This window comes from Callospermophilus lateralis, chromosome X, assembly GCF_048772815.1.
Source record: "Callospermophilus lateralis isolate mCalLat2 chromosome X, mCalLat2.hap1, whole genome shotgun sequence".
NCBI classification, from domain to species: Eukaryota; Metazoa; Chordata; class Mammalia; order Rodentia; family Sciuridae; genus Callospermophilus; species Callospermophilus lateralis.
The window spans coordinates 124,542,904-124,555,093 of record NC_135325.1 but is presented as its reverse complement, the minus strand read 5'-3'; the positions used below and the strand labels follow the sequence as shown (position 1 = coordinate 124,555,093).

The 12,190-nt window shown below is 39.8% G+C and overlaps 1 protein-coding gene across 1 annotated transcript in view; it reads right to left on the bottom strand.

Moving 5' to 3' along the window:
* The window catches only part of Znf185 (zinc finger protein 185 with LIM domain), a 50,855-nt gene that overhangs the window by 12,383 nt on the left and 26,282 nt on the right, over window positions 1–12,190 (bottom strand). The window contains exon 18 of the mRNA XM_077106289.1: window positions 538–735. Coding sequence (XP_076962404.1) covers window positions 538–735 — 198 coding nt within the window. The remainder of the gene's footprint in view (window positions 1–537; window positions 736–12,190) is intronic.

The following is a 12,190-nucleotide window of genomic DNA, read 5'->3' as shown; positions in this document are numbered from 1 at the left end:
ACTGGCCCATCTTGTGTCTCAGAAAATTCACAGACTCTATTTCTTTGGTCTACTATTACTAGCGTTTTGCAATTAGTGCACAACCCTAGGTCATCACCATGGAAGTGAGTTATTGTCCTATGTATGGTTATTCTGGTGATGATGGCAATGAAAGCTGTCATCAAACTTGTAGCCTTTACTTCTGGCAGTGAGTCCCATACACAGCAGGGCATATGTTCCTGCTTTTAAGTCCTTGAATGGCAAAAGTACCCTGAATACTGACCCCAAAACAGGTTTTTAGGCTCTAACTGGATATGAGATAACATGGTTCTCTGTGCTGGGCTTCGTCCAATGAATTTGCTATTATTGTTCCAAGTTGAAACCTTTGGAGACCTACCCCTGGGATGGTTATTTGTAGTCTGCTTCACTGTGGTTCCTAACCACTCACACCTGCATTGGGTTAACAGACCTGTTTAGTTTTTGTGTTTGTCTTGTCTTGCTGCCCCCTATAAAGCCCTGGCTGCAGCCAGCAGGAGCCCAGTGGAGTTTAGACCTTACCTGCTGGCAGAGTTCTCCAGTTCAACATGCTGCTCAGGTGCAGCAGGGGTGTTCTGCCACTCTGGGATGCTGAGATCTACAGGTTGTGGAGTGGGTGCAGCTGGGTCTCCTTGGCCAACCCCCAGGACTTCAGGCGTCTCCTGCAAGACCTCACAGACTTTGGTGGCCACATTCTTCTCTTCATAAGCTGCTGAGATGCTGAAGAAGAATGAACACACTATGAAGGGAGTGCTCATCCTCTGCACGCTGGCTGTCACATCTGCTGGGCATGGAGGGGCTCATGTCCTTGAGAGTAGAACACAGAGGAGCCAGAAAAAAAAACCCATCTTGAGGGAGTGGGTGGCATCCTCCTCCACAGGACCTCAGCACCCCTGCTTCCTTGTCAGTTAAAAGACAAAGTTCATCTTGGTTCAGTGAAATGTTGACAGTCTTCTCCTGGCTGGAAACACTCTAGCATCCCTGTCTTGTTTCCTGTCACTGTCATATTTCCTTTCTGCAGTTCTTCTCCACCCTAACTCATGTGCACCTCTTAAAAAGATATAAACTATCCAGGCTTCTTCCCAGGCCCCAGTCCTTATGAAGACCTGTGCACATGGCTAGGACCCACAAAGTCCTGGCAATTTGAGCAGGAGTTTCCTCCCCAGGATATCTTGGCAGGCTCGGTTGGGGCGAGAGCAGGAGTAGACCCAACAAGCTCACTACATTCTCAAGTCTGTTGAATTCACGGAGTGGGAAGGGCTCTGAGAACCTGAAGTCTGTAGGGCGGGGCCTGCCTGCGGACGGGCCCATCCGCGGTCATTGCGCGCCACCTCGTGGCAGGCACAGGCACGGCTTCTGGACTAGCTCCAAAGAGGCTCGCCTCACCCCCGCGGCCATTTCGCCTGGCCAAGGAACATACTTTCATGGGGCTCCGGGAAATGGCGGCGCGCAGGTGTACTTGCAACAGTTACCCCTATGGTCGGCTACACGCACAAGCAAGTGCACACGTATTAAGGCAGGTTTGTTGTCACAGCTGTGGACCCCCATCGAGTTACTGTTAAGTAGTCACAGCTATTACTACAAACCGATAGTATCTTGTTTTACGATGAAAATCGAGAGGGGGTGTTTACAGCTAGTAAATGTCAATTGGGATCGGGACTTCCTTTCTCCCTTGTCCACCGCGTTCTACGGATGACGGTGGGTTGGAAGTTGAAATTAGAGCAATCACTTAAATGTTTCATTTAAAACAACAGTATTCCCGCAACTTACCCCCTTGTCTTTCCTTTCCACACACCAAACACCATAGAAAGAGTTGTCTACATTCACTCTTGTCCCTTGCCATCAACATTCCACAGAAACTGTTACATCTTTCACAAAACTGTTCGTGCTGAATTAACTTCCCATCCCTCAACTGCCTGGCTCCTACATGTGGTATCATAGCCACAGCTCCCACACCATGGGACTCACTACAACACAGAACTGGTGTCTACCTTTCTCAACCAGATAACTCTACTCATGACACGCTTAGATGTCCTGCAGATGTCAAAACTGCTGTAAAAGTTTACACTGGCAATTTTGTATTTGTCTTAGTCATCACAAACTGTTGGCAGGTGCAGGTGGCTGTTTTTGCATAAGGATCATCCCTGGAACACACTCCTGTAAAGTTTCTAACAACTCCAGTTCATTGGAACATTTGGCCACTTTCTGTCCTCTTTTCATTTAATTTTTTCCTCAGGATGACACACTGCTTAGCCACCTTGCCCTCTAGCTATTCATCCCTCATCACTATGACAGGCTTCTCTTCCTCAGCCTTAACTTTTAATACACGAGTTCCTCTAAGGTTCCAAACTCTGTGTTCTATTCTCACTTTATGTGTACTCCCAAAACGATATTACTCATTCCCAAGGCTTTCGTTGCCACTGACATACAGAGGACTCCCAAATATCTATCTTCAGTCCAAACCACACCTCCACATTCCAATCCCATTTGTTTATGTATCTGTCTCCTGACCTCACCTCTTACAAATCCCATAGTCATCACACTTAACATGCATTAAACATACCATCTACCTCCTTGATTAAGACCCTACTCAATGGTGATGCCATTTTTTGAGATGAAGAACAAAGATGCAGAATTACTGTATTAACTTTTTTTTTTTACTTGTTTTGTAACACACAACACTGTATTGGAACAATGAATTGGCATATGTTCACTTTATGCTATGCCCCTATGGACAAAAATGTCCAGAATCTCTGGAAATGGCAAAATTCTCCAAAGGATCACTTGGAGCTTCTATGGCCTCTTTGGGAAATTTGGGGTCTCCCCAAACTGACTCATCCAATATTTCCCCCTTCTCATCACCCTCTCCCCATATCCCCCCTCCCTCCATTCCATCACCTTGGACCTTTCAGTCACCTACTTGAATCCCTTCATCTCTCTTTCTTCAACACCAGTTCCTGTCACCCCTGCAAGACCTTCCTCTTCTAGCTCCAGCCTCTCAACTGAACACAGTCACTGGAACTTTAGACACCTTTCCAGCCTTTCCAGGGGCTGGGCTACCCCCAAAAGGGGGTAAACATCACTGAGGCTGAAAAACATCACTGGAATCACTTTGGGTATTGCATCCACTAGGACGGGCTTAGAGATACCCCAGTATCTGCTTGGTGCCTCTTCTGGTCCCTCACCCCAAATTTACTCAATAGCCTCTGAAATACAGATGACACATAAGGGCAAAAGAAAATCTCAAGAATCTACCTGGGGGGATACTTCAGCCCTCATATTGAAAAGGAAACCTCAATTTGCCCCCTTTCCCAGAAATATAATCCTGGGGGAAATTCACCAGCATGGGACGCAGAGATCACAGCCAGCTGGCTTATGTAAACCACTGAGTTTCATATTTCTGGGTTTGTGGCCAACTCATCCTTGAAAATTTAGAATTAAAGTCATAAGGTCTGTACAGGTATGTAAGTGTATGTGTGTGTGTGTGTGTGTGTGTGTGCGCGCGCGCGCGTGTGCGTGTGTGTGTTTAAAATATTTGAATACTTCCAAATGATATTACAAAGTTAATTTTAAAATCCCTTATCCTCAGGGCTGAGTTTGTGGCTCAAGGGGTAGACCACTCACCAAGAATGTGTGGAGCACTGGTTTCTATGCTCAGCACCACGTAAAAATAAAGAATAAAGGTATTGTGTCCATATACAACTAAAAATATATATTTAAAAAGAATACCTTATCTTCTTTTCTAATTTATTTACAAATAGGCATTTATATGAATTAAATAATTGTGACTCCCATAAATTAAGGAAATAATATTTCCAATGTAAACAAAAATAGTGTTCATATAAAAATTAACCCAAAGCATTTAAAAATTGAAATTTACAAATTTAGGTAGAACTTTGCCAAGACCAGTATAATAAAAGGAGCTGTTGTCTGAGTTATCAGATTACATATAATTCAAGAAATTATATATACATATATATATATTATATATATATATATATATTATATATATATATATATTATATATATATATACACATACGCACATATACATATATATATATATATATTTGGGTGTATATATGTGTGTGTATATGTGTGTGCACATATATGTGTATCTGTATATATGTATTTTTTGTGCCAAAGATTAAACTCAAGGATCATTACCACTAAACCACATCCCCAGTCCTTTTTATTTTTCATTTTCAGACAAAGTCTCACTAACATGCTGAGGAACTTCTAAGTTGTAAGACTGGCCTTGAACTTGCCATCCTCCTGCCTCAGCCTCCCAAGCCACTGGGTTTATAGGAGTGCACCAATATGTTGGTCTTTTATTAGTTTTTATTTTGAGGTAAGATCTTGCTAAGTTGCTGAGGCTGGCCTCAAACCTGCAATCTTCCTGCCTCAGCCCCCTGAGTCACTGGAATTTTAGGTATGTGCCACCATACCTGGATAGAATATATTTTTACTGAACTGTATATATACTTCCCAGACTTAAACAGGGTTAATATTCAGGTAAGCTAGCATTATATCCATTAAATGTTTAAATTTTTAAAATGCAAAATTGATTTTAGCCAGGTAAAAATCATTATTCTGACAAACTTTATTTCAACTATAACTATGTTTTATAATATGTTAGCTTTAAGACAGTTTCTACATCTTTATGGTAACCTAAAACCTTAGACTTAATAAATATTTGTTACATACTTAGATCATTTATAAGTAGTTAGTAAATCTAATCTTTAAGTTTATGTCTTTTTGTTTCGTATTTTCTATGTTCCAGAAAGGCTATTTTGGATTTCTTAATAAACATGTTAATTTGTCCACATTGAAAATTATACTATAATAAGTATATAACTATAAAAGTTTAGTGATGTATACTTATATGTTTTACTAGTGTGCTGAAAATCCTGATGCATAACTATCCAAAATTACCTACCTTTTGGTTTTCTCTATAAAAATAGAAGTTTTTAATGGCTAAAATTACATTCAGTAAATGAGAGTACTAAAAGTAGTAATGACAAAAGGAAATAACTTTGTGCAACATATGCAAAGTATATTTTTGTTAAGGAAAACAGAACAATTTTATTCTTAACTAAAGTGACTAATGGTTCCAAAAATTATGAAAGACAAAATGTAAATGGATATTTTTAAAATCATATAAAGCACGAACATCATTAACCTAAGTACATGTATGAAGACACGAATGGTGTGACTCTAGTTTGTGTAAAACCAGAGACATGAAAAATTGTGCTCTATTTGTGTAATATGAGTTGAACTGAATTCTGCAGTCATATATAACAAATTAGAAAAAATAAAATTTTAAAAATAAATAGATCATACAAAGTATACAGATAAGGAATTTTATTTGTCATGGTAAAACTTATTAAAATTTAATGTATTTAAAATAAAAAAGTAAATGTAGTATAAAATATTACACTAATGCAAAAATAAAGTTTGGCTATGTTAAAACAAAATTTTCTTGGATCACTGGTTTGTTCTTAAAAAAAAGTTATAAATGGTCTTTCTTCTGAGTAATATGTCTAAAAAGCAAAGATTTTGTCTTATCAAAATAATTCCCCTATCGCACTCCTTGGTCTATACTAAAGGACTTAAAAACAGCATACTACAAGGACAGAGCCACATCAATGTTTATAGCACCACAATTCACAATAGCTAAACTGTGGAACCAACCTAGATGCCCTTCAATAGATGAATGGATAAAAAAAAGTGGCATATATACACAATGGAATATTACTCAGCAATAAAAGAGAATAAAATTATGGCATTTGCAGGTAAATGGATAGAGTTGGAAAATATCATTCTAAGCGAAGTAAGCCAATCCCAAAACAACAAAGGATGAATGTTTTCTCTGATAAGTGGATGCTAATCTATAAAAGGGGTGTAGGCATGGGGTGAGTGGAGGAACTTTGGATTGGGCAAAGAGGAGGGAGGGGAAGGGAGGGGGCATGGGGATAGGAAAGATGGTGGAATGAGATGGACATCATTACCTTAGGAACATGTATGATTGCATGAATGGTGTGACCCTACTTCGTGTACAAACAGAGAAGTAAAAAATTGTGCTCTATTTATGTACAATGAATCAAAGAGTATTCTGCTGTCATATATAACTGATTAGAATAAATAAAAATAATTCTCTATCCTATCATGTTCCTTATTATTTTAAAAACTCTTTCCAATTCTAAATGGTAGTAAGATTCTTTATAATCATGTTACCTTCTATGGTTACTTTAAGATTTTTTGCTACTTTGTACCAGATATAACCAAGTATTATTTCTCACTAATTCATAATCCTGTTTAATCAAATGTTAAAGACCTCCTGATAACTTCTGACATTTTGCCATCTCCCCAAATTCCTAAATTACAATAAAGTCCCAAAGGAAATGTTCTTTCATCTTGTAATAAGAAAGAAGACAAAAAGAACTGAGTTTTGTTTAATATTATATAAACTGCATGGTCAAAGCCAAAATGATGCTGAGTCTTCCTTAAAAGTAATTTTAATGAATAAAATGTTATTAATATAAACATTTCATAAATTCTATAAAATTCCTAAAGATATATCAGTGTCCTCAGTGTCCATGAGATATTTCTACTTATTAGAGTCCTGGTTCTGCTTTGCCTGATATTAGACAACAATAATGCAATTTTATTAGTCATAGCTTTGATTATTTTTTATGGTGCTATTCTTTTTTTTAAATATTTTTTAGCAGTACCTCACACATGCTAGACAAGTGCTCTACCACTGAGCCACAACCTCAAGCCCCAGATTATTTTTTATTGTTTTTTTTTAACATCAGATTTTTTATTTTTATTTTTTCCAGTGTATGCTACAAATCTAAAACCTCACACAGACTAAGCAAGTGCTAAACCCCTGAGTTATATCCCCAACTAGGACTCTTTAATTTTAATTTTTCAAATTCAGTATCCTGAATGGAAATAATGGACATAACCCAGATTATTTTTTAAATACTAATTTTTTTAAATATATTTTTACTTGTAGATGGACACAATACCTTTATTTTATTTATTTATTTTTATGTGGTGCTGAGGATTGAACCCAGTGCCTCATATATGTGAGGCAAGCACTCCACCACTGAGCTATAATCCAAGCCCCTTAAAAACTAATTTGTTCACCATTTATTTCAGTTGGAAATTTGCATTACTTGCTTATAGAATTGTTAATATACAGATGTTTATGACTTTTCCTTATCATCAATTTTATTTTATTCCATTCCCCCATCTCATGTGTATAAATATGTTCATATTCTTATATGTATATTCTCTTACTCGCTTGAAGCTTTCCCTCATTGCCAGTACTGTTGCTGAAATTTTGTTAGAATAAGTATTTCCCACATGGTGATTCTACTGGTTCTTTCAAGTGGCTGAGGAATTAATTTCACTGGTAAAGCCATTCAGGAAATCCAATGCTATGCTTTGTACATAAATGAATATACCTCACTGAATTTCACCTTTGTGTAGATCTATAAAGAACTATTTTTTTTTTTGAGAGAGAGAGAGAGAGAGAGAGAGAGAGAGAGAGAGAGAGAGAGAGAGAATGAATTTTTTTAGTTTTCGGTGGACATAACATCTTTATTTTATTTTTATGAGGTGCCGAGGATCAAACCCAGCGCCCCGCACATACCAGGCGAGCATGCTACTGCTTGAGCCACATCCCCAGCCCAAGAACTATTTTTTTAAAAAAGCTATAAACAGAAGGCAGACCAACAGAGTAGAGGAAGGGGAACAGGGGAGAGAGAGGGGGAGGGAAAGGGGAAATACTGGGCAATGAAATGAAGTAAGCTGTATTCTATGCTTATATGATTGTGTCAAAATAAACCCCAATATTATGTATAACTAAATGAAGTAATAAAAATATTAAAAAGTAAATCCAGTAAGTACTTCCTTTATACCCCAAATTACATTGCCCTGATCATCCCTAGTCATCTGAAATAATCACTTAATGGACTATTAAAAATTACTGAACTGATGAAAACTCAGTATTCCATTAGCCTAAGGTTTAGCACTGATTGTCTTGTGGTTCTTTCCTGCTGGTGCATACCAAATGTCCCCATATGAAATAATAACTGGTTCATCCATGAGAAATCCCTATTCTGCCTGGTCTCTCAAAGATTTTTTTTCCTTAGGGTTCCAGGGATTGAACCCAGGGGCACTTGACCACTGAGCCACATCCCCAGCCCTATTTTGTATTTTAGAGACAGGATCTCACTGCATTGCTTTGTGCCTTGCTTTTGCTGGGATGGCTTTGAACTTGTGATTCTCCTGCCTCAGCCTCCTAAACTGCTGGGATTACAGGCATGCACCACTGAGCCCAGCCTCAAAAGATTTTAACTTCATAAATTCAGACGTCCTTGTTATGTTTTGGATGTGAGGTGTCCCCCAAAAGCTCATGTGTGAGACAATGCAAAGTTTAGAGGAGAAATGATTGGGTTATGACCTTAACCTAATCATTGAATTAATCCCTGATGGATTAACTGAGTGGTAATTAACTGAGGCAGGTGGGGTGTAGTAAGAGGAGGTCATTATTGGGGGCATGCCTTTGGGGTATATATTCTGTATCTGGTAAGTGGAGTCTCTCTGCTTCCTGATCATGTGAGCTGCCTCCCTCTGCCACACTCTCCTGCCATGATGCTCTGCCTCACCTTGAGCCCTGAGGAATGGAGCCTACTGTCTGTGGACTGAGACCTCTGAAACTGTGAGCCCCCAAATAAAAACTTTTCCTCCCCTACAATTGTTCTGGTTAGTCATTTAGTCACAGCAGCAAAAAAGCTGACTAAAACAATCCTAAAATACTGACATGGATTTTTCCTGTCCTCCAAGCACTTTCCCTCACAATTCTGTACGTTCTCACTCTGTCTCTCTGTCCTTTGTGGAATCCCAGGTGAATTAAGCTTCATCCACTAGGAAAGTAACCCAGTGACTTTCCTGCTGGTGCTAGACAGACTGGAATTGAGGGACTGCTTGTTATTATGACTATTAGCTGTAAGTGGTCCTTGCTCCCCAAGCCCAGACTCTAAATGCTGCCCATCAGGTGGCATATCATCATTTACACTTCCTGATGAACCCAGTCTGCTGAGATACAATGCCATTGACCAGATCCAAATACTAGAAATACGAAACCCTTTGCATCTGGAAAGGGGACTTTTCCACAATCACACCCATGTGCTTCAGAATTTGGACCACTAAGTGGAAGAGGGCAGAGTGCTGGTGCCTACCTGAGAAACACAGCACAGTGTGCTGGGGTAATCCTTGTCTCAGTATCTCCATGGACTAGGTACTTGCTCAGTATGCTCTAGGCAGCACAGTGGCAGGTTGTCCATCACCTGAGCCAAGATTAATCACATACTCCACTAAGTCAAATGAGTCCAAATGTGGCTCTGTGAATAAACACTCCTTTCTCTCTCACTGCTCCCCCAAGTCTTATTCATTGCCCAATTCTAGGTCCATTGTATTTATTTTACAGTTCTGTCTGTGCCTCCACAACCATTGCCCTAGTACATTAACCATCTTCACTTCCATGGAGGAGTGACTTTTCCCTTCCTCCACTCTGCCCATCTTTAGTCTACACTTTTCACTACTGCCACAGAGACCACTCCAAAGCACAAATCTGACCATATCACTACCCTGCTTCAACCCTTCCTGGATATTCCTTTTCCTTCAGAGAAACTCTAAAGTCCTCATTATGGCATACAGATGACTGTGCCCATCTGTGTTGGGGGTCTTCTCCACAACTACCCTTGGGTTTGATGATTCTCAAAATTTCAGGTCCCCAGAGGTAATCAGGAGTTTAGCATCAACCATATTCTTTGTACAATATAGGTGCAGTCTGCCTTAATTCTTCTCATTTAGGGAAATGTTTATATTAATATAGATAACTGTTTATTTTGCAAGTCCCCAGAGGCCAATTAAGGGCCAATCTGTCCTTCCAAGTCTAGCAGTCTCAGGCCTTCCATGGTAACATAGTTCCTGTGCATTGTTTGTCCAACATCAACTCCTCCACTCCTTATCACCATAAAATGTAGCCCTATCAAATCTCAGGGTACTTCCAAAGCATGCCACAATTTTACCTATCATCATTTTAGCACAAGATAATTTCTATATCTCCTGGAGCTCTCCTTCATCATCTAGCAAAGTACATCTTCAAAATGATCTTCTGTCACTTTGGTATAATCTTCCCTGATTCCACATGATTGGCCAACTCAAGTGCTCCTTCTGTATGTTCCCATGGTATCTCACCATACCCTCAGGACAGCCAAATTGGGTGGGCTTATTTCAGGGTACATAGTACACCAGTAAGTTAGACCAACCTGACTTGCTTTCTATGACTGCACTTTTCCTAATTCTTCCGTTTATCCAAAATTTTCCTTCAAGTACTACTCCATAGCTCGTCTTCCTCCCCCAGACCCTTCAATATTATTTTCTAGAATTCTGGTCTTTCTGCCTTTGCTTCTCTCTTCTTTTTACCTGTTTTCATTTTTATACTTGGTTAGGGTTTTAGGAGGCCAATAATTAATAGCCCCTGCTTTCTTTTCTTTTTAATACAGAAAAGCAGAAAACAGATACAAATATCCACTGACAAAGCAGGTGGTTTGGATGTACATCCTATAAGGAAGGCTCCCTCTACATTCAAACCACATGAACTTACCTACCCAGTCAAGGACTTGTGGGACAATTGGCCATGGGAACTTGTGGACAGGAGCAGAGAATGCTGTGTACACACTGGCTTCCAAGGACATTCTCCAAGTGACCTTACTCACTCCCTTCAGTTATTTCCTGTAAGCTGACAACTCTCAACTCTGTAGCCCCTTGTCAGATGTTCACTCAACTCCAAACCTGTTTAATCAATAGTCTACTTGTCATGGACCCCTGGATCCTCTACAGGCACTTCAAATTGAACATGGTTCGATGACCATATCATATCTGCACAGCAATCCCTCCAATCTCCTCAACCTTAGCTCATTCCTGTCATCATTTACTTAATCACCTGGCCATACAATATGGGCACCAGCCTTAGCTTCCATTTATCCCTCACCATTACCTTTAATAATTCAACAACACTGAGGCCTTGTCACCTCTCCCTTGCCCTAAAAAGCCTCCTAAAGGGCCTCCTGCCTTGTCCTGCTATGCCCTCCCACATAGCCTGATCCTCCCATAAGTCATCTGGCCATGACATTCTCCTGCATGGAAACCATCAGTGGCTTCTGGGAACCTCAGGATGTGGCTTGCATTCCTCAACCCTCACAGAAGTTGCCTGCCCAGTCCACTGTTGATACTTCATGCCAGGCTACCAATTTACTCTTCTTCCCTGCAGCCACCCTGATTCCACATTCATTTCCTATAAACATACCTTTCTCCAAGTATCTAGTTTCCTCTACCTGGAATGCCTTCTCTAGCACATGCACGAGGCAAAATCTTTGTTAACCTTCAAAACTGAGCTCCAACCTCACCCCACCTGCAAAAAAAAAAATCTTTCCTGACATCACAACCACTTCCCCACAAAAAAAAGACAAAAACTAGAACCAGTCACCTCATCCTTCATCTATGGGCTGCACTTTTTATATTACTTCCTAACTGCATAGAACACTAATCCATGGACAAAGCAATATAAGGTGACAGAAGTTCAAAAATGGTCATTCAGTCTTTGAACTGGGTCCTTTCAGAACTTAGGGCCATGAAGTCAAAGATGCATTAGATAATTTTAAAAGAGAAAACCTATTATCTAACAGGTGAGTGTGGACCTAAAATTATCCTCCTCCTGTCTAACTAATTATGGAACCACCATGATATAAAAAGGCCCAGAACCATGAGGGTGGAGGAATATTTTTATTTTATCCCTGCAAAAGGAGGCACAGACACCAGCTGTACCCCACAGCAGATTCCTTGCTTGAATCCACCATCTTCTGTCTCAGGGGACAGTGGGAGTCTTGGCTCATTTCTAGCATTTCCATCTTGTGTAAGAAACCATTTGCTAAGATCTGCAGAAGTGGTTAGTGCTTCTGTTTGCATTCCCATAAATCACTGAGCAACACATACTATATTCAATGATCTGTGAAGGTGTTCATAGATGTACAGGACAATGCAGCATTGGCAAAGGCAGGCTCTATGCCTTCTGCAGGGTTTTGACTTGAAAACTCCCC